This window comes from Coturnix japonica, chromosome 13 (assembly GCF_001577835.2).
Source record: "Coturnix japonica isolate 7356 chromosome 13, Coturnix japonica 2.1, whole genome shotgun sequence".
In the NCBI taxonomy this organism is placed as follows: Eukaryota; Metazoa; Chordata; class Aves; order Galliformes; family Phasianidae; genus Coturnix; species Coturnix japonica.
In genome coordinates, this window is record NC_029528.1 from 4552870 (window position 1) to 4574965 (window position 22096).

Sequence of the window (22096 nt, forward strand, 5' to 3'; positions counted from 1 at the left end):
GATACATTAAGTGTAGGCGGATCGTCTGCTTTAAGATGGGTTTCCGTGTGCCTCAATATGATGCTCATCTCTTATCTGCTGTGAGCCCATGTGTGCGGGGTTCCTGTGGGGCTTGAGGTGAGTCCGAGCTGCCTTGATATTGCAGCAGAGCCCGGGGTTGTTGGTCGTGCTGAGAGGCGGCTGTGTTGATGTGTTGATGTGGTGCTGTGCTGCAGGACGGCGCCGTCCCTATTAACTCCTATTACCCGACCCCGCTTCCATCCCTGCAATGAACTGGGGCCGCCCGTCCCGAACCCCCCTAAGGACCAGCGTTGCCCCGCCCCCTGTCAATCACCACATGCTCCATCTCTCGCTGTTCCCATTGGCTGCGCCGCCTTAGCACCGCCCCTTTTCTCCCCGTGCCTTTTAAACGCTCCCAGCCCCGCCCCCTGCCCGGCCCAATCCCCGCCCACGCCTCGGCCGCTTCCTTTCGCGCCTCCGCGCCTTCCTATTGGCTGACAGCGCCGTCCATCACGGCTCGTGACGCGCGACGCGCCGTGACGTCACCCGCCACCCAGGAAGCTCCGCCTATTTATTCTCAACTCGGCTCTGGAGGGGAAAAACAATTTCAAGATGGCGGCGGTGCGGATAACAATGGGGACTCGGGGCTGCGGGCCGGCCCGGGCCTGAGAGCGGCGGCCGCCTGGCAGCACCGCGCCGGGAGGGAACGGAGCGGGCTCCGGCCGGGCCCCGGGGACGGTGGGCAGCGGCAGCCGGACAGAGCTGAGCGGGGGAGAGGATCGGCACCACCGGGCTCGGGAGAGAAGGAGGAAGTGGGGAGGGGGGGAGCGAGGCGAGCGCCGGGCCGGGGGCAGGAGGAGGAACCGGGCCGGGGGGCCCAGGTAAGGCCGGCAGGAGGGGGGAGGAGCGGCGGGGCCTCGAGCACGGCCATGGCGAGGCACGGCGTGAGGAGCCGGTGAGCGGCGCTTCCCCCCCAGCCCGTCCCTCCGGTCCATGGTGCTGCCCCCCTGCCCCATGGCGGAGTTCGTGGTGCCGCGGCACAGCGCGGTGGTGGAGCGGCTGCGGCAGCGCATCGAGGGCTGCCGGCGGCACCACGTCAGCTGCGAGAGCCGCTACCAAGCCGTGTCCCCGGAGCGCCTGGAGCTGGAGCGCCAGCAAACCTTCGCCCTGCACCAGCGCTGCCTGCAGGCTAAGGCCAAGCGGGCCGGCAAGCACCGACAGCCGCCCCCGGCCCCGCCGCCCCCCGCGCCCCCTCCGCCCGCAGCAGCCGTGGCGGGGAGCGCCGAGAGGAGCGGAGCCAACGGCCTGGACGGAGAGACGGCGAGCGGAGAGCAGCACGGCCGCAGCAGCGCGTTGATCGCGGTAAGGGGCTGCCGGGGTGTCAGCGGGGCGCTCGGTGCTCGTGCGGGTATCGCTGAGGGGGAACGCTACCAGCGTGGGCTTTGCTGCGTCTCGGAAAGAGTTTTAGCCGAAGCAGAGAGGTAACGCTTGTTTGCCACTGGCTGCAGTGGGTGTGAGCACTGTGGGAGTCCCACTCCACCCATTACAGACTGGCTGAGCACAGAACACGAGTGTTTCCCTGGCTTCGTTAGCTCTGCTGGTTCTCAGGGCATGTGCGTGCAGCCACGGCTGTGTGTGTACCTGGAGAGGCCGCTGCTTAACCTGCCCCAGACCCTTTAAATGTAGTGACCCTTTAAACGCACAGCTGTGTGCTGGCGCATCAGCAATGTAGGTTAGTAGGGTGACCTCGCACAGGCTACCCCTCCTAATGCTTGTCCTTCTCCAGAGCACCCATTGCTAAACGTTGACCTTTGTGAAAATGATACAGTGCTGCTTTGAATTTCTTTACAAGTGATCGGTGGGTTAACCCAATGCATTTTCAAGTTAACACATAGGTAAATCCTATTTTTAAGGTGGTCTGTTTGCTTGATCGCAGTAGAAGAGTAGAACGTGGTTCTCAGCTGCTTTGGGCTTTGCTTAGTTACAGTTTTTCAAACAGAATCGTGACGGAGCTTGCTGTGTGTTTGGGTCTGATGGTTCACGATGTGATATTGTGAGACACGGCACGCAGATGGCAGCTCTCATGTAGCACTGGGCAGCCTGTACCTGGCTGTAGACTTTGCATGGTGAACTGAACATGCTGCTCAGCTAATTGGCTGATACGCTGTATGCGAATCCAGGGTACTGACTGTTCTGAAGACCAAAATGCTTGTGATAGTTGGAGTGCTTCAGATGGTTGGTGAAGAAGAACCTTTGAGGGTGAGAGGAAACTTTCCACCTTCCTGGCAGTGATTCTGTAGCACTTCCCAGGTGCTGCTCTTTGCTGGGCTGATCCTGAGTGTGACTTGGTGTCAGAACACAAATGTCTCAAACTCCTGTTTTATTTTCCAAAGATTTGATGGGATTTCTGTTTGTTTCTTGTCTGGGCTGTGAAGCATTCTGTGTCTGGGGCTCTATCCCTTAATGATGCATATTTGTGCAGAGCTCTTTAGCATGTCAAATCCTGTTGCTTAAAGTGCCACCACGCTCCTTCATATTGATCCTTGAAAGGAAAGACGTCCTTGATTCGTTGGTGTTGTTTCTTTTAAATGGCTTTGGATGTGGATTTGATCTAATTAGCATCCATTATAATGAGGGCTCTCAGCAGCAGTGTGGTTTTGAAATACAGTGCACATCTGGGGAAGCCCTTCTTGTTCAGGAAGCTGCTGCCAGTGGCCAATTTACACAACAGAAGAGGGTTTTAGTGTATGAATGACTCCTCCTCGTGCTGGCCTGCTGTTTCCTTCCTAGGATACATGACTGTAAGCTTAATTGCAGCTGCTGATTCATCATCTCGTTACTAGGGTGTAAAGTTAGTTAACACTTTGAAAAAACAACAAAACACCCCCCAAAAAGTAGAAACCAAGAAGAAACCAATGCTGCTGGTTTCATGCCTTTGGCATGGGAGGTTTTACCTCTGGCTGTACCTATGGCTGGGGTGCAGCTCTTATTGAGACCAAAGGTGTGCTCTGCCTGGGAAGCGCACAGTTATGGTTTAAAATAATCAGTAGACTTTGGATTAACACCGAAATTATGTTTTAGAATATCCTGTGCACGTTCCTTTCAAAAGAAGGCCATTAGGGCAGTGAAACACACATTGCATCAGTTGGACTGCTGCTGCAGTGTGGGGTTGTTCTTGAAGCTGAATCTTGTCTTGGAGACCAGGAGCTGCATTCAGAGTTAACGAGGCATTTGTTTGGATCCTTGAGAGAAAAGCAACTTGTGTAAGTGTAAAGGGCACGGGATCTCACATCTGTCTGTGCCACACGTGTGCCCAGAGCACAGTGTGTGTGTGCCCAGGTGCTGCCCTTGGTGGATGCAGGGTAGTCCTGGGTACAGAGAGCACCACCCTGTCACATCCTGTATGACTTGTTCACGTGGCCAAAGCCCGAAATTACATTTCCCTCCCATTAGTTTCTTTCTGGTGTATGTGCTGAGGCTGAGCAGAAGCCGGGGCAGCGCCGTCCTTTGTTTTCTTGCTAAGCAGTGCTGGTGTGTGAGTGCACAGAAACCAAGATACAGCATGGATACAGAAATCCTTATGGATGATCTGTGTGCTTGTAGGCTTGTCCGTCATTTGAGGAATGAGATGAAAATCCTGGCTTCCTATTAAAAGAGCGCTAATCTAAAGGAAGATTCAAATGTTTCATTTTGTTTCTGTTGTTTAGGGTGGCGTTAAGATTCAGAGTAGAAGATGCTCAGGACTTGAGTAAACGTCTCTTGTGTCCATCTTCTATTTTTGAGAAACAGAGAAGTTGGGAAGGAGCAGGAGCTGCCATCCAGCGTGTTCTTTCCTCTTTGCCACTTTCTGTTTTGAGAGAGTTCAATGTAGTGTGTTTAAATTCTGCTGTGTTTAAATCTGCCTGCTGGAGAGGTTGTCCTGTATTCCTGACAGACTGATGTCGTGTATCCCTGAGCCCTACACCGAGCACTTGACACAGACAAGGAATGCGGTGGGTTCTGTGTGTTCATCTCCACCCTGTGCTTTGTGCTGGGGCCTTTTGGAAGGAGGCTGCACAGCGCTTCTCTTCCCACCTGAGAGCAGGGGCTGCATGGATGCTTTGCTTTGTGTGGGATTGCTGTGAATGGCGTTTCTGGAATGGGCAGAGATGTGCTCAGCTTTGGGAGCGCTCTGTGTGAAGCTGAGGAGCTGAGCAGCGTTTGCTGGGAGCGCTGGAGGTTTTTACAGTGCAAACAGCAAAGTGCTGGTTGGAGCCAGGCACCCAAGTGAAAAGTTGAACAAAAAAGAAGTATTAAGGAGAATAAAGAAATGTTTTGTGATTGAAAGGAGCTCAAGTAGTAAATTAAAGGGAATAGATTGCCTGGACTGCAGTGACAAACATGGTTGCATTCTCTTAAGGGAGCCCGGGCTGCTATGCTGACAACTCAGGAGACCTCATTTAGGGGTAAGCTGTGGTGTATGTGTTAAATTGTGAAATGATGTTTTACCACAAAAACAGCAAATTATTTCCACATTATTTATACACAGCTTCAGTGCAGTGTACTCTTGCCACCATTGTTTGGTTTTGCTGACAAGTCTGATAGCTCGTTGCACAACAACTCGGACAGGTTTTTCTTTGTCTCCTTTTAATGCTGTGTGAGGTATTGTTGTGTGTTTGAAACACTTCCCCTCTCAGATCGGTTAGATATGCAGCTCTGCTTTCTGAGCTGTAGGGATCTGGGTGGGACCGATGTGCTGCTGAAGTTCAGGCGAGGTGGGCGATCCGGCCCAGGGCTCTGCAGGGCTTTTTGATTCAACAGAACAATTCCTGCAGCAGAAGCTGCCCCTTGTGACTAATGCAGGCTGGGCTATTTATAGCCATGCATATCCACAGCCCTTCTCCTCTCCAGCAGGCAGTCACCCAAATACAAAAGACTTCTGGAATTAAAGTAACAGGCAAAATTAAAGTTAGCGCAGCAGTTTGGTTGTGACAGCGCGCTGGAATGCAGGATCACATTTGGTAATAAAATGCTTTCCTTGCATGCAGAGTGCAACTTTGGGAGCTGTGTAGATGCTCAGTAAGCAGAGAGTGTGTTGCAGGGCCAAAATGGCATTTTTTCTGTTCAAAATGTGTATACATTGCAACTCTTGATGTTTGCATTGGTGTTCCAGCTTGAGAGGTGGTCATCCTTATTGCTTTAGTCCTCAGCCAGGCAGGGAAGGAGAATCCATCAGCTCATAGGGCTGTGCTGCTCCGTGGAGCTGGTGTGTGCAGTGCTGCCACCGCTGCTGGAGGCAAACTGGTGTGTTCCCCTGTAGGTGAGGGTGCTGGCATCTGGCTGGAAGGCATCTTGGAGCTGGAGCTTTATTGCGTGTAGAGTAATGCAGGATTTCTTCTTTGAAAACAGGCAGCTTTTTCTCATGCTGTTATTTTGTGACAGATCGTTGTAGATATAACTTAAGAGTGAAAGTGTGAGCTTACTTGAGATGAGATGTAAAGCTCTATTGAATCCTATAAGAAGAATTTAATATCCAGAACATGTCATTAAGGAGCCCCAAAGGCACAGTGTACAAGCTCAGTCTTTAAAGTTTTATTTCTGCCATTTTTACAAGGCATTCTTGGGGGGGAAAAAAAACCCAACAAAACAAAAAAACCCCACAAATTTGCTTGCAGTTTCTATAACTATAAGCTTATAAATATTTACCAACTACGAACATAATTATTTGCTGTCTTGGAAGCCCCTTTCTTCCCTGTGTGACAGAAGAGTCCATGAACTCTGCCAGTGAGTCTGCTGGCAGAAAGCTGGAGACCAGGTGTTAGTCCATTCCCAATTTCATCTTGTTGGGCTTCCTCGTTAGTGTGCGGCCGGCCTTTATGAAGTCTGCCAACATGCCTTTGCAGTGAGGCTGCAGTACGGCTGGGCGTCATCGTGGTGCATAGCGCTCAGGTTTTGTGATGAGAGCGTTTGGAATGGACACCCCTTTGTGGGGACGGGTGGCACCTGGGTCGGGTGGTGAAGCCATGGTCGTGGCCTGACTGCATTGCACACTCATGCCAAGCAAATGTATTGGTTGAAATGATTTGTAAAAATGCTTTTGGGGTAAGAGTCTCAGGCAAAGTTAAGGAGCACGACTGCAGAGAGCTTACAGGTTCCTCTGCTGCTGGGCAGGCTAAGAAAATGGGAATACATTTCTGTTTCTGATCTTGTGACAATGGAAAGAATTGACTCGTGTTCTAAATAAAAGTGATTGATTCTCTGAAGGAAACCATGAGCAGCATACCAGAGAGCAGCCGTGCTTTGCAGAATCATAGTAGACAAAAAAGAAATGTGAAGGGGATCTTCTTAGTGAGCTGCAAGTTGTGCTTTATTCTTGTCAGTGTGGATCTTTTATTCCTTTGGAGTTTTGGCAGAAGAGAACAGGTTTTTCTTGCCTTGAGAACTCTGTTGGGGCAGCTCGATATGCAGATAACTTGCTGTCTAACTCGTATCTCTTGTGTGCTGTGTGTTGGGTTTTTTTTTCCCCCAAAAAAGTCTTTAATTATATAGAGGCAGACAAATGAGAAGAACCAAATTCAGCATTTCTCCTGTTAGGAAATTAAGAGCTGAGATAGAGTGTAAGAAATGGTATTTCACAAGAGGGGTTATGTTGTGTGAGTGCGGTTATTGTGAGAATTTCAGGTTTTATGGCTTAGGAATTCAAACATGAGTAAGTAGAAGCTATGGGGATGTGTTAGTGATGGAGCAGTGACTGCTGGCACCTGCGACTTTTGGTACCACTGTCCTTTCTTGAGTGAAGAATGGAGGTGGGACATGGAGGCTGCCTTTCTTCTGCATAGCTGGCTGTGTAGCTGCGGTAGCGTAACCTCAGTGTAGACTCAGTGCCACAATATCCAGGTATGTTTTGGGCTTCTTTTCCTCCTAAAAGTGAGCTAGGATTGGAGTGCAGTTGGTAAATAGCCTCTACATTTCAGGCATTAAATAGCCCTGTTGTGAATTGGGCTGTCTTTTCTGGTACAGATGAGAGATAAGCAGATTTTCTTCTTTCCTGTGCGTCTGCTGGCTGTTGTGTGCAGGCAGGGTATCTTTCAATGAATAGTACATTTGGATGAGGGGAAGCAGACACCCCCAAATTTTACCTCAAAAATGAATTCCTTTGAAGTTCTTTATTTTTACAGCGTTGTTTTGTGTTTTTCTTATACAAAGGAATACAGTATGAGCTAAAAGAAGGGCTGTGTAAGAGCAACTAATGCCTAGGAGTTACAATTGGGAATCTGGGCATTTTGATGACTGTTAAAAGCCAAGCAGATGTGGTAGACCCTGGATTTTTGTGGGGGAAGAAGCCTGTGATGGGCACTAATGATCTATGCCTACATCTAGACTTTAGTAAGTTTAGTTTAGAAGCACAAATGATTTAATCTTGCATATGTTGCAAGTGGTGTAGTACAACAGCAAAGACCTCAGCACAAACCGACTTCTGGTATGTTTCTCCATCAGTCTAAGTTCGTTTTGCAGCCCACAGGGAGCTGTTGTCCTACTGAAGCCCGAGGCTGCCTTGAATTGTCTGAGTTACAGTTACAGCAGCGGTTCCAATGGGCCTTGGTTCTGTTTTAATACAGAAATTCATTTCAACCATGAGAAGAATACATTTAGCATATGAAGCTGAATTACTTCTTGTATGTTATTTTTTGGGGGAGTGTTTTTTCCTTAATGGTTTGGAATTAAGGAGGATCCATCCCAATCCTTGATTGACTCATCATACAACCTCGGGCAAGTTACTCATCCACCTTGAGCTTCAGTTTTCCCACTTGGAGTATTAAGTAAACAGGAAACTTGCCGAAAGCCAAATGTTGGGGTTGAGTTGAAGCTTCCTCACTTTCTGTTGCTTTCTGTTTTTGCGAAAAATCAGATTTCCTTTATTCTGTTAAGTCAGTAATTGAAGCAATTGCTCTGGGTCTGCTACTGGAGCTGTAGATGGGATGTTGAGATTCAGTGAAGTTCCAACCTCTGCTCCAAGTGTGTCCCTCCTCTTACGAGCTCTGCTGCTCATCTCACTACTTTGCTGCTGTTTCCATGAGACAGTGAAAAGATCCTGGTCTCCTGGAAACTGCAGTCCATCCCTCCTGTAAAAGGAGCTGTTGGTGTTACCTCAGCAAGCGTGAAGCAGTGTTTGCTTCCAAAGATCAGCGAGCTGTGGACAATTAACAAGAAAGCAACCGCTGTGATCCAGTCCTTCTATCCTTAAATTAAAGAACGCTGTTGCCCAGGCAGGTGCTGTAACATTCTTGATAATTTATGCTGGCTCTGCTCACAACTTTTTGCTTCAGTGCTGAGATCTTGAAGTTTCCCCTGTTTGTTCTTGGATGAAATGGTTTTTTCCCCAAGGGTTCATGGACTGCATTATGGAGACTGTGTATTAAAATAAGTGTGCTTGTTCTGAGGGTTGTTTAATGAGCTTCTTTTCTGCCATCTGAGAGAACTGTTGTTCAGTGAACCACACTTGAGACGAGTGGCTTTTTGTGGGGATCCTCCTCATGTGTCCTGCTGGGACACACAAAGGCATCTTTTCCAGGTCACGGGAGCTTTCCCTCTTCAGACATGCAGCTCTGAACTGTGTTGCTGCCCTGCAGGTTGGCCTGTCTTGGTGTAGTGATCCCAGTACAGCATAGCTCAGCTGTTTGGCAAATGTAGTTCAGGGGAGGTAGAATTCATTGTCGCCTTTGATGTGTGCGTGTCTTCTGCTTTCTGATATTTTTGAGGTAGCTGAAAAGAAGTTAATATTTGAAAGAACACTGCCAGGGAGAAGTTGAACTGGGGGTCCCGCACTCTGCTTTGTAGAACCGAGCTGCTGTTGCTGTACCCTCTGGTTGCTTCTAGGTGGCACTGCAAGAAAAAGAAAGTGCACATTCACTGGCTGTAGACTGGCCAACTGTTGAGCTGGTGTTTGTGCTCTGGGGTCCATGGAGCAGAGAGTAGCAGGGAGCAAATGCTTTGGGAGAAAAAGGGAAAGGAATAAACGTACCCTGTGTGGCAGAACTGACTGAGCTCCTAATTGCAGCTACGTATGAATGGAACTGTGGTCACTTGGTGACAAACTTGTTTTGCTTAGTGCCAAAAATGTGATTGTGTACAAAAACTACTCACCTATTTATCCTCCAGTAATTAAAATCACAGAAGAAATGATTTTTTATTTCTATTTTTTTTCCCCTAAATCTTTTGATGTGAGACTGCTTTACAAAGCAGCCTTGCTGGAGAATTATACAGTGTGTACGTAGACCAAATAAATACAGGTAGTCTCAATTTGGATCTTATCGTTCTTCCATGTTTTTGCATTTTGAGCAGGAAGGATCATCATATGTTCCAATTCAAAGTCATTTCTCAACTTATTGTTGTCAAACACGTGGCAGTTTTCATCTTTCTTCTATTTAGCATCTGGGTTGGAAGGTTTACCCAGTCAGATTTTAGCAAGGAAGTCATCCCATGTGATGATCTGTACAAGCCAAAGGCCAAGCCCTTCCTTTCCCCTAAAATGTTTTATTTCTTTCTTTTTTTTCCCCCTTTTTTTTAGTATGTATTCAGAGCTAGACAATGTTTTTGTAAGAACTAATCTGAGATGTGCAACTAAATAACTAAAATCTTTTTTTTTTCTTTTAGCAGCTCCATGAGACTGTGAAAAGAAAGCTGGATAGTGCTGCTTCCCCTCAGAATGGAGACCAGCAGAATGGCTTTGGTGATGTGTTTTCTGTTTCCAAGAAGCTGCGTCGTGATGACGGTCTTGGTGGAGTGAGCGGTTCTTCCAATGGAATGCCCCCTGTGTCTCCACTCCATCATCTTGACAAGAAATCTGGCAGTGGAGATACCTTGCAGCTTAATGGAAAACATCCGATGGGACTCGATGGCATCAGCAAGAAGTGTCTTCCAGATTCCAGCCTGCAACTGAATGGAGGTGGTGATGCTGATGATTCATTTCCTCTGAGTTTGAACAAAGAGCTGAAGCAGGAGCCTGTAGATGATCTTCCATGTATGATTACTGGAGCAGGGGGTTCTATATCTCAGAACAACTTGATGCCCGATCTTAATCTTAACGAGCAAGAATGGAAGGAGCTTATTGAGGAGCTTAATAGGTCAGTGCCTGATGAAGACATGAAGGATCTCTTTAATGAAGACTTTGAAGAGAAAAAAGATGCAGATTCTTCAAATTCAGCTGCACAGACTCCATTGCCGCAAGATATTAACATAAAGACTGAATTTTCCCCTGCACCCTTTGAACAGGAACAGATGGGATCTCCGCAGGTTAGATCTACTTCTTCAGGTTCAGCATTTATTGGTGCTGCCTCTGTTCCTGTAAGTGCCGCTTCCCCGGTGGTCGGTAGTTCTCAGGCGATGTTTCAGCCTTCTAGTCAGTCGATAACTGAAAATGCTAATCAGCCCATGATGCAGGCATCAAACCACTCTCAGAACGTCCAGAGACCTCTCCCCAATGTGCTTTTACCTGGGAAAGGGGCAGGAAGTGCCAAAGAAATGTCCTCTGCTCATCAACTCCAGCAGATTGCTGCCAAGCAGAAGAGAGACCAGATGCTGCAGAACCAACAGCAGGCTTCACAAGTCCACCAAACCAATCAGATGTCTACCTGGCAATCTGGGCCTTCTCATAGCCCACTGGCTGTTCCATATACCATGGAAAATCCCACCAGCCCTTCAGTTTACCAGCCGGACTTCAACAATCAGAAGCTCATGATGCCTAATATGGGAAATAAAAGCTCTCCAAGAGCTGGAGGCAATTACCATGTGAACATATTGGGTCATCAGCAAAACAGCATGAACCAGAACCCTGTGAATAGTCAAGGCTCAATGCTGGACTATGGGAACACCAAACCTCTTTCACATTACAAAGCAGAATGTGAGCAGGGTGTTGCAGTGCCAGGTCAGAACAAGACTCCCATGTTGGCTTACATACAGCAGCGCCAGCAGCAGCCACTATCCCACGTGAGTGATGACCAAAATGGAATGATCCTGTTGAAACCCAAGTCTGGAAACATTACCTACCGACTGCCACACAGTCAGGTACATGTTCTGATCTTTGTTACTTTTGTTTAGTGACTGACTTCAGGTTTTGCGAGAGGATGTTGGATAGGCAAGATTGAAGTATGGGTTACTCGATGGTGTTTCAGATCAGCTGCTGTGTTGTTTTAAAGAAGATGGTAATACACAGGGTGCTGAGGCAAGAGTCAAGCACTGTATTTTCCACCGAGGAAAGTTTTTAATATGCAATTTTAGGTCACGTTGGTAACGTGTGGTTTCCAGCTTAATATACTTTATGGGCAACAAATTATGTCACACTTCACAGAAGGTTCTTCTTACAAAGATAAATAGATGCTTTGTAAACTTTTGCCTGAAATAGCTCATAGAAATGCAGTGTTAAACAGCGTTCTAGCAGAAGCTTTGCTTTCTTTACCTTCTCCCTCATCCCTGACTTCTGTAGGAGTTGGCTCACTATAAACAGATACGCCTTCAGTTGCTGCTTTTTGGAGAGAGATGGGAGTGAGGGCTGCATTCTTGGTTACTTGGGTGTTACTTGGTGTTTTTCAAATCTAAGAGTTCATTACTGGTTAAGTTTGTGGGAATGGGAATGTTTCTTTAATAGGTAATGTTTGTCTGCTTGAAGGCTTTCCTATAAAGGAGAACTCCATGTTGTGCTTCTTTGTCTTACAAGATACAATAAATTTGCTATATAAAGATAAAAACATATAGCTGATATTACAGATGTGCTGCAGGTAGAAACATATATAGCACGTGAAGGAGAAGACTTTTAGGCACATGCTGCCAAATCCCCACAGTGCACATACTGGAAGACTTAATGTCAAAAAAGGTCTTTATTATCAGGACTAAAACTCCTGCAAAAGCTGATGGAGCTCCAGCTCTTGTAGTGTGTTCCTTCAGTAAAGCAAAACATAAAATACATGGCATAAAGGCCTGATTAGTCTGTGGTAAAGACCGCAGTGATGTAAAAATAAAAATGAGATCAATAATACATGCTTCATAAGACACAAGGAAAATTAATCTCTTTAAAAGCTATCGGAAGTAACGATCTAATGATATTTTTGGTGAAGGAAGAAAGAGGGGAAGGGTGAAGATGATTGTGTGTGTCACATCTATCTTTTGCTGACAAACTTGAAGGTGACCTTGTCTATGCTGCCATGTTTGCATTGAAATAACAGAAATCCTTATGAATAGTTCTGGAGAATTTCTAACAAGCTTGCTTACAGAACAACTTAGCACAGCATTACCTATATTTGGCTCATGCTTTCTTAAAAACTGCAGCAAGTGAGAACCAGCAGCGCAGACCATTAGCTGAATTCTGAATGTGAAAACAAATGTGTTTGCATAATTTGAAATGAGGCTGAACTGAGCTTGAAAATGATAACAAAATGTCAAATTCCAAATAGATTCTTATGTACAAAGAGATCAGTGCCAGGTCTTGATGGATAATCATTCCATAGTACTTTGACTTAATGGCTTTTCCCGAGTTCCTATCTCCAACACAGAAAGAAAAAAAAGCAGATTTATGAGAAAATGAATACAACCAGTTATCTATAGTTGTGTTTGTTCTGTGTAGTATCCATGAAGGCTGGAGTGGTAATGAAACGTTAGGACTCTTCATTTTGGTTAGCAATGTTTTTTCACCTATGAATAGTAAATTTTGATAGAAAAAAAAAAAGTCAACATTAGGAAGAGAGGTGTAAACTTTCAGAATTAAGTGTTGACAGGAGAGGCAGGATATAACTGTACGATGAAATTTGAAAGCTGGTTGGAAAGCTGCAAACAAAGGTAACTGAAGTTGGTGCATTTGAAAGTGCTGTTTGTAATGGCACCATTCCTCTGGCTGAGCAGAAGCGCACAAAGCTGCGTTCCCCTTTCTGAGCTGGAATTTGGGAAGTACTTTAAGTGAGGCTTGAGTTAAAGCCTCTGTTCCTGTATCCGCTGGAGCTTCTGATGTTAACTCCAACTCCTCATTTCTGTGTCTTTATTTGTAAAAATCCTGTGTCCTTTACAGGAGATGATAGAACTTGTGGTCATCTTTCCTTGTCTGTGTGACTGTACAAAGTCCTTGAGTTCTAGAGGGCTCGCCTCCTTCTGTAACTCACGTAATTGTTTTTATGTTCTGCAGGATCAAACTGCATCTCCTAATGTTCCTCGTGTTCCTGTTTCTGTCCCGGGTGCTGGTGTTGGTGCCCAGGCTCCTAATGTCACCATGGCAGGGAACCACAGCAACCAGTCGTATCTTAGCAATCAGCAGCAAGCAGCAGTGATGAAGCAGCACCAAATGCTGATGGACCAGCAGAAACAGAGAGAGCAGCAACAAAAGCACTTGCTCATGGAGCAACAGAAGCAGCAGTTCCTAATGGAGCAGAGACAACAACATCTGTTAGTTGAGCAGGTGAGGGGGATGAGCTATCTCTTTTCTTCCTTTCCACTGACATGCTTTGGTTGACCTGAAGCCGTGTTTGAAGTGTTATAGAACTACTACCACCTTATGAAATATGGGATGTAATTTACAAGATGTTTTGGTATAAATCACTGTTCTGTTTCATATAAAATCAACAACAAAACTTAACGTCTGGTTGCTGAGACGTCCTTTCTGTTACAAGGCACAATTGTGAATTAAAAGGATAAAACAGCTAGAATTTAATAGTGTGGAAGTGCAAGCTGATACTTACAGGAAGAGAAGATACACCGGTGATGATATAATTCTTTGCCTTCCTTCTTTCACAAAGGAAATAAGAGCAAAATAATAAAAGGTTGGGATACCCACGATGTTTTGGAGAGCTTTGAGCAAGGGACTGTGTAAGCTGGTTGAGTTTTGCCTTTCCTCTCTGTGAGTGCCATGACAGTTCATGTTTCAAATTCTAAATCATCTTCCATTTGTTTATTTGAGGAGAATAATTAGACATCTGCATCCAACTTGCATCTTACCCTGCCAACAGAGTTTAACTCTGCTATCCATCAGACTGTGCAGAAAGCTGCTTTAATCTCTCTCAGGGAAACAGGCTCCTTGCGTGAACCTTTCTAAGCTTTAAACCTTTTGCAAGTGTTTCAGCTGGGAGTCGGTCTGAAGGGCCTCACTGCTGTCATCTGCTTTTCTGCATTTTTGAGTAGTCCGTGCAGGCGTGTTCCACACGTTGTCGCTGTACAAACAGAGCAAATCTCTGCACTGGGTATGGAGGAAGAGAAGGTGAATTTTCAGAGGTTTTAGGTCCAGGGAGAACTTAAAATTCATATTTTCATTTTTTCTTTCAGGATGATGGATTGTGGGTGGGGTGGGGGGAATGTTATTTTGGGGGATAAAAGAGAGGTGGTAATTTATAGAAAAAACTGAGAGCTGCATATATCCCTTAATTAAAAGACAAAATAAAAAGTCGTTGAACTGCATCATTGGAGGATAGCTTCAGGTAACCTCCCTTCTCTGATACTGTGAGCTTTTTTTGCTTTTGATATTCTGCATCATTTTTATTTTTATTTTTTGCTGAGCCAGCATTCTGCAGCTCTTGGTTCATCGTACTGCTATGACATACTTCCCTGGCTTCTGTGGTCAGCCCCTTTCAGGTCTGACTGGTCCTGCAAGCAGCAGGTCCCTTCTGTGAAACAGCCTGCCCTCTTCATTCCTCTGCATGTCTCAACAGCTTCTCAGTTGCAGACACTTCAAAACGATGGTAGTAATGTGTACCTGCCTGCTTTCCACATTGCACCCATCTCTTCTTGAGGGACTTACTGCTTGTGTCTTTGTCCCAGGACTCTTGAAAGGGAATTTCTGTCCATGTCTGTGCTCTGTGCATGTTTTTCATAAGTGAGTAGTTGTCCGTGGTATCATGTCTTAATGCTCTCAGAATTTCAACCTGGTTGAAAATAGCTGTGGACGGAGGACCAGAAATGCTGTCTGAGGTGCGTTCTGTGGTGTAAAAGCAGCCTTTTGGCTGTTGATATTGTTAGAATCACACTTAGTGCATGTATTTACACACCTTTTCCTATTCCCTCCATGGCTTTACGTTCCCTTTAAATTTACTAGTCTTCTAATGGATCTGTACATACAGATTGGATGCTCTTTTTAAAGAGGCAAGCTGATTTCAAACCTCTGGTAGGGCTTGTAATAAACAAATGAATTACTGAGAAAATGCTTTGGAACAGTGAGTGTAAAACTTACATAGCTCCTGTTGTAACTTTAGTTTTGTAGTTTTCCACTACCTTCTCAGATGCCCAATAATTTGGGTTTATATATGTTTTTGTTTTTGAAAACTGGCCCTGGAAAACATCTACATGTTTTTACTTTTCTATGCACCACTGGTATTTATGATTTGTACCTTAGACTCTTTAAAGAAATTGATCTGGGGGCAAAGAGTAAAAGGTACTTGTGGATTTTCAGATGCTCTTGCTTTTTCTCTTTTTATACTTGTTAGAGTATTGTACCTTTAGGATATTGCTGAGAACATATGAATGTTTCACTGATTAAAAGGCTAATAATACCTGTGACTTGCAGTTATTTAAAGGCTTCAGATGAGAACAAAGGTCTGAAATTTAAGGTGACAGAAGCTCCTATGATTACCAGCTCCATGTAAAAGCATGCGGGTAGCTTGATTTTAATCCAGGATAGTCACTCTTGGAGAAACCTTGACTTGCTTCCTTATTGTGCATTGGACCTTTCCTAGGAGAAGCAGCGGCAGCAGCAGGAGCAGCAGCTGCAGCGACACCTGACCCGGCCACCTCCCCAGTACCAGGACCAGCAGCAGAACCCGTACCAGCAGCAGGTTGGGCAGTTCACAGGTGAGCATTGGGAAGGAATGGCAGAGGTACTGAGAATAAAACACCTGGAGTTCCTGGACTGGAGAGCTTATGATTAATTTATTGCAACATCTTCCTGTGTTACTGTACTTTTAAACTTCTAGAGCTAGGCTCTGGTACATTTAAAAAAATTACAGCTTCCTCTGACCTAAAAATCTTAAGACAGTGCAAGCTTCTGATTCTGTAATAGTGCTGTGGAAATGGATAAAACTTGGCCTTTAGAACAATGAAGGTATTACATTTTTATACTCCCATTTTCCTTTACGCATGTTAAATTTTCTTTTAACTTCTGTGTGTGTGGTACTGCTTGTATTCTCCCCTTTAGAAGGGAATGGCATCCTATGTGGTTCTTTTGGGATTTGGTTTTGATTTGTAGGAGCTTAGTATGTCTTGGTTGTACTGACACTGATAAATTAAAGGTTTTTTGTTTTTTTTGCCATGAAGTTGAAACGGCACCATGAATGTGGAAGTAGAGAACATTAAAAGATTGTCTCCTTACCTGCCAAACCCTTACTTACCATGGCATTAAGGAGATACTTGCTTTTCTTTATGAAGCTATGGTATGCAAAATGTGCATATTCTCTTCTTTCTGTTTCTTTACTCTATTCCCACAGAAGTAAATGCCAAATGGAAAAGATGCAAGTAGAATATAGCTCCCAGGGCTGAGCAGGGCCCTTTCTCTGGTGATCAATCAGTAGTGTTCAGGCTGTGACTCAACAGTTACCACCAGTTTAACTAAATATTTATTAAAGTAGCCTAAAAGGCAACAAGAATGGAAATCCTGCAGGTCTTGCACTGAGAGACTCACTGTGTATGCACAGAATAACTGACAGTGCATATATGCAGTAAATGGTATTTTTTAACGGAATAACAAATTATATGTGTGTGCATGCTTCTGATCACAGAGGAACATCACAGTCCTGCCTAACAAAGCCTGATTTTTTTTTTTTAATGTTGGTGATTCTGAACTCTTAGAATTGTAGCCCTGCAGAGAAGGACCTGGGGGTTCTGGTGGATGAAAAACTTAACATGAGCCAGCAGTGTGCTCTTGCAGCACGGAAAGCAAATGGTATCCTGGGCTCCATCAGAAGAGGGGTGGCCAGCAGGGACAAGGAGGTGATTGTCCCTCTCTACTCTGCTCGTGTGAGGCCCCATCTGGAGTGATGTATCCAGGTCTGGAGCCCCCAATACAAGAATGACTGAGAGCTGTTGGAGAGAGTCCAGATGAGGGCCGCAAAGATTATCAAGGGTGGAAGCACCTCCCCTACAAAGACAGGCTGAGGGAGCTGAGCTTGTTCAGCCTGGAGAAAAGAAGGCTGCAGGGTGACCACATTTAGACCTTTTGGTACCTAAAGAGAGCCTGTAAACAAGAGGGGAGTCAACTCTTTGAAAGGGTAGATATCAGCAGGACAAGGGGAAATAGTTTTAAGTTGAGGGAGGGAAGATTTAGGTTGGATGTTGGGGGGAAGTTCTTTACTGTGAGTTGTGAGGTGTTGGAACAGCTGCCCAGAGGCTGTGGATGCCCCATCCATCCCTGGAGGTGTTCAAGGCCAGGTTGGATGGGGCCCTGGGCAGCCTGGTCTAGTATTAAATGTGGAGGTTGGTGGCCCTGCCTGTGGCGGGGGGATTGGAGATTCATGATCCTTGGGGTCCCTTCCAATCAAGGCTATTCTGTGATTCTGTGAAGTGGCATTCAAGCACTTTAGGAAATGGGCATATCTGTGTTTGAGATCAGACTGGATACAGTACTGCTGTCTGTGTGCTGGTTGCTTAAAGTGTTCTATACAAATGTAGCTGCACCACATTTCTGGCTTGTAGGGTCAACAGGCCTAGGTTGGATTTTGTTGAAGTGGTGTACATTAACTGAGTGGTTAATGTACAAAATATTTCTTTGTATTTCAGGATCATCTTCAACCATGCCTGGGGTCAGTAATTTAGGACAGTCCAGCTCCAGCAGTCCACGGATGTTTCCTCAGACCCAAAACATGATTCAGATGGGACCTGGACACAGTTCTGTCGCACCGCTGCAGTCTGGCTCCAACCAGCAGGACCGGGGGGTGACTCAGTACGCCAACATGCAGAACATTCAGCGAGGGGGGCTGTACAGCATACCATCAGGTATGGTTCCCCAGCATGCAGCTCAGAGTGCCACTGGACAGCCACCGATGCAGAGACAAGGCAGCTTGGGCCAGGGTGCTGCTGTTCCTGCTGGGTATGGGCAGAATACCTTAGCAAACTCAAGTATTTCTCAGCAGCACAATAAAGGCGCACTGAATCCAACCTTATCTAAGCCACAGATGGCAAGAGTACCAGCTGCTATGGGGGCTCAAAACCCATCTTGGCAACACCAAGGTATCCCTAATATTAATAACCAGACACAAGGAAACAGTGGCTTAGGACCATTTTCTGCCAGCTCCTCTTTCCACATGCAGCAGACTCATCTAAAGATGGCCAACCAACAGTTTGCTCAAGGAATGCCTCAGGTAAGCCTCAGCACCAGCAGGCCCATGACCTCCATGAATGCTGCCGTGTCTGGGCAGATGCTGTCGTCGTCTTTAGGCACGCAGCAGCGGACAAACCCACCTACACAACAGCAGGTACCCTCACAGCAAGTCTTGCCTGGCATCAACCAGACTGTTCCGGATCTGAACGCTTTCAACCAGAATCCAAATCAACAAATACCCAACAGAGGTAATATGCACTGTAGTCAAGGGTACCCTGTGAGGACAACCAGTCAAGAGCTGCCTTTTGCCTACAGCAGCCAGTCAGGCAATAATGGACTTCAGAACTTAACTGGTGACACAGATCTGATAGACTCTTTGCTGAAAAACAGGACTTCGGAGGAGTGGATGAATGATTTGGATGAGTTGTTGGGAACTCATTAAAACAGGGCTGGGGGTGGGGGGGCTCTACTTCTATTTTTTTTTTAATTATTTCATGAAATATAAACAACACTTGGACCAAAAAACCTGTGGCATTGAGGAGACTTGCAGGCATTAGAGGTAAATGGTTGGGAAAGGGACTGGAGCTGCTGCTCAGTGAGTGCTGGCGCGTGGTAATGGCGCACCAAGCAGGTCTGCAGGAGTAGTGCGCTTTGTCCTGGTGTCTCCGGGGAGTTGCACGTTTCAACAGGTCAAAGAAAGCTGTGCATGTCCCATCCGGCCTGTCAGAAATCTCACTTGCAGTGTTCTAAATGGACAGTTTTTAATTTAAAGATAGAACTTTTTCACAGGAGTAGTGCAGAAAGAAAGCAAATAGCTGCAGAAATTTAGGGCTTAGTTTTCTGCAGCTATTACTTGCAATCATTATTGTCTGTAGCTCGACGTGCTATTATAGCACTGTCATCAGATGTCTGACTTTTTGTTTGAGAAGAGGCTATATGCACCCGAGTACGCTTGCGAGATGTTGTGAACTTTTTCCACTGCTGAAGCATGTGCCTGTACTCTCAATAAGCAAGTGATATTTCACAGTAAGTGTTTCTAGATGCTGGTGATAGATGAAAGAAAGTATTAAAACCTGGCCAGTTAGTCAAGGTAGTCTTCTTAATAGATTGTAGTCTTTTAAGCTGCAGTTTGCACTCTGTTGTAGAGAGGCACAGTTCTTGGCTTATACCTTACTGTGTTTAAAGGGGGAATTTCTTACGGGAGAACTTTTAAACTATAGTAGGTTTAACATGAATTGTAAAGCCATTTCCTTTGCACCTGTTTCTTCATAACTTATTTCCAAAGGTAGTTGTATTTAAATGAAGGCTTTGCTTCATGACAGCTCATTTAGTTTTCTTTGTTGTAAAAAGTAAAACTAACGTTTGAGATCAGTTCATCCCCCAAAGCTCCCGGTGACACAATGAGCACAAGACTTTGTCACTTCAGGGTAAAATGAGGAAAAAAGAACTTGGCTGAGAGGTGAAAAGTCCTTATCAGTAACAATAGCACAAGCAGCCTGGGAGAATGCTTGCATCAGGGTTGCTCCAATATGGAAGTCTCCCCCTTTAAATACTTTTGTTTTTAATACTGGGTTATGAGTTCGGTAATCTCTCTGTAGACAGGTGGGTTTATACCTTTAATATCCCTTGAAGCAGATGCTGGTTCTTTAGCTCAGCCCAAGGAGACCTCACATCCGTGTTGGGATTGCTCTCAGAAAGGACAAAAACCACGATGGCAACAGTGTTCCAAAGTCCTTACTTTCACCAAAAAAATCCCTTATCCACCAACAAACCACCTTGCCTTAACCTTTACTTTAAAATGAAAATCAAGTTGAAAGCTTTTGTTTTAGATGCACAAATACCTCTTCCCTTTCTAAATCCACTTCTTTTGGAAAACTCCTTTAAACTTTTTAACCAAACCCAGCATTGTGATTTAGAAGCAGTTTCCCTCAGCAGACTGGTGTTCTTTGGGAGTTTTCCACGCTGCAGATTGTGTGAGAGGGATTTATTCCAGAGTGGGTGAGGGGAAGTGAAGGATAACATGGAATTCGAAGAAGGAAAATGTGTTCCTGTATCTGCAGCTCCTTTGTCAGACAATTTGCACTTTTAAAAACTGCTCTTTTTTTTTTTTAACACTAATACTTTAACCCTTTCCAAATATGCATCGAGCAGCTTGTCCGACATGCTCACCCAGTGTGGATGAGTTACGCTCTGTTAAACAGATTTGATGCTGTGTCACATTGAACAGGTGGCAAAAGATGCGCGTTGATCGGTGGGTCCCACCATTGAGTAGTGGATAGAACGTCACTGAAGCAGGCTTAATCCCTTGTAGAGCTTTCGAAGAGGTAACTGAGATTGTCTTTGGATGGGAAGACGAAGGTGTTAGTTGCTTTGGTTGTTGACACTTATGATCTTTTCTAGAATAAGTAGTTGAGATGCAAATAACTGATGCTGACTTTTCTTGTACTGGCAATCTAAGGAAAGAGCTAGCGAGTGGTTTAGTATTAAACCAAAAACTGGCCCAAGGTAAGTGTCGTTAGCGTATAGATAAACTAGCAATGGCAGGGGAAGAAGCGTTTGCTGTATTTTTGTTTTTAAAGGTTAACTTTGCACCAGTGTGCCTTCCCTTCCTGCTGGGGGTGTTTGGGACCTCATAATTTCAAGTGACACCCCTCAGTGTCGCTATTTCCACTCCCCCATCCCTCTCCCTTGCCCCTTACAAACACTTGAGAGATATAACAGGGTAGTAGGACTCAGCTTTTCTTTCTTCCCTGTTTAGTGTGCTGAAATCTGCGATGTTCTGCGGTAGGTTTTGCACACAGTCTTTGTTCTGAATAAGTAAAAAAAAAATACAATAAATCCATCCGGTTTTAATTTCTTAATCAGAGGAAAAGAGCATCTGCTGTTTGCGTTATTGCTACCAGAAAGGCAATCCAGTGTAATGCCCAGTGAAATGCAGATGTGCTCTTTCCTCCACCGTTTCTGGAAGCTAAGGTGGATATTGCCCTGTTTGACCAGAGGGTTTGTTCAGGAAGGTGTCGAGTTTTGGTGACGGGGCCTTTTCATGGTACTGTTGAACTAAAATGAGGTGTGATTCCAGGCAACCTGGCTTATAACACCTGTTGGTCTTTGTATGTGAATGGGATCCAAACACTGCTTGAACCTGGTAGGAAGAAACAGCCCTTGCTTCTGTTTTTGGGCCCTGTCCACATCAGACTGTTACGGTATCACTGTAGCAATGCTGAAAGAGTTCAATGGAAACGAAAATACGGTTTGAGATGTCTGTAGGTGCGTGGGTAGGGCTGGGCTTTGCCTTTCTGCCCTTTAACATGTGGCTGTCTGTATATGCACTTGGGCTTTCCATTTGCTGCAGCTTCAGAGCAATAAAATGTAGCTCCCCTGAACTGCACCCGACCGGCCGCCCATGGCTTTATTTATGAACTGCGGTTTGGTCGGGTGGGAAAGGTGAGAGTGTCACTGTGCAACATCCACTGCCTTCCAAAAACCACGACTCGATTGAAAAGGGTGCTCAAAATTTTGTTATACACATTTCCATCTTCTGACTGTATATTTTTTACTTTTTATAGATTTTAAAACTATAATTCTTTATATATGTGTTTGGGGGGTATTATGGTAAGTTTTATGCTTGTAAATGGAGAACAGTTGAATTTGATGCTAACCTTTATGAATTTTTGTCATTGAAATGTATAAAGAGTCCATTAATCCCCTTATTCTTTTACTACAATTACTGGTGCACACCAAAAAGAAATCCTTCACTTCTGTTTTATCATTATAAAATAAATATTTTGCTAGTGTATGAAACATGCACGGTGTGACGTTATACGTTTGTGGGAGCTGAGC

General features: G+C 45.2%; 1 protein-coding gene across 3 annotated transcripts; it reads left to right on the forward strand.

Annotated features, from left to right (window-relative positions):
• The first annotated feature begins 574 nt into the window (after positions 1–574).
• MAML1 (mastermind like transcriptional coactivator 1) lies at positions 575–22057 on the forward strand. 3 transcript variants are annotated; one of them, XM_015875663.1, is made up of 5 exons: positions 575–1362; positions 9634–11043; positions 13148–13417; positions 15681–15795; positions 17716–22057. In XM_015875663.1, the coding sequence occupies exons 1-5, from the start codon at positions 994–996 to the stop codon at positions 18696–18698; spliced, it is 3147 nt and encodes a 1048-aa protein (XP_015731149.1). In that variant the 5' UTR covers positions 575–993; the 3' UTR covers positions 18699–22057. The 3 variants fall into 3 exon arrangements, with proteins under 3 accessions (XP_015731149.1, XP_015731150.1, XP_015731151.1); XM_015875664.1 differs by having other exon boundaries at positions 9637–11043; XM_015875665.2 differs by lacking the exon at positions 575–1362 and adding an exon at positions 5984–6081.
• The last annotated feature ends 39 nt before the right edge of the window (positions 22058–22096 follow it).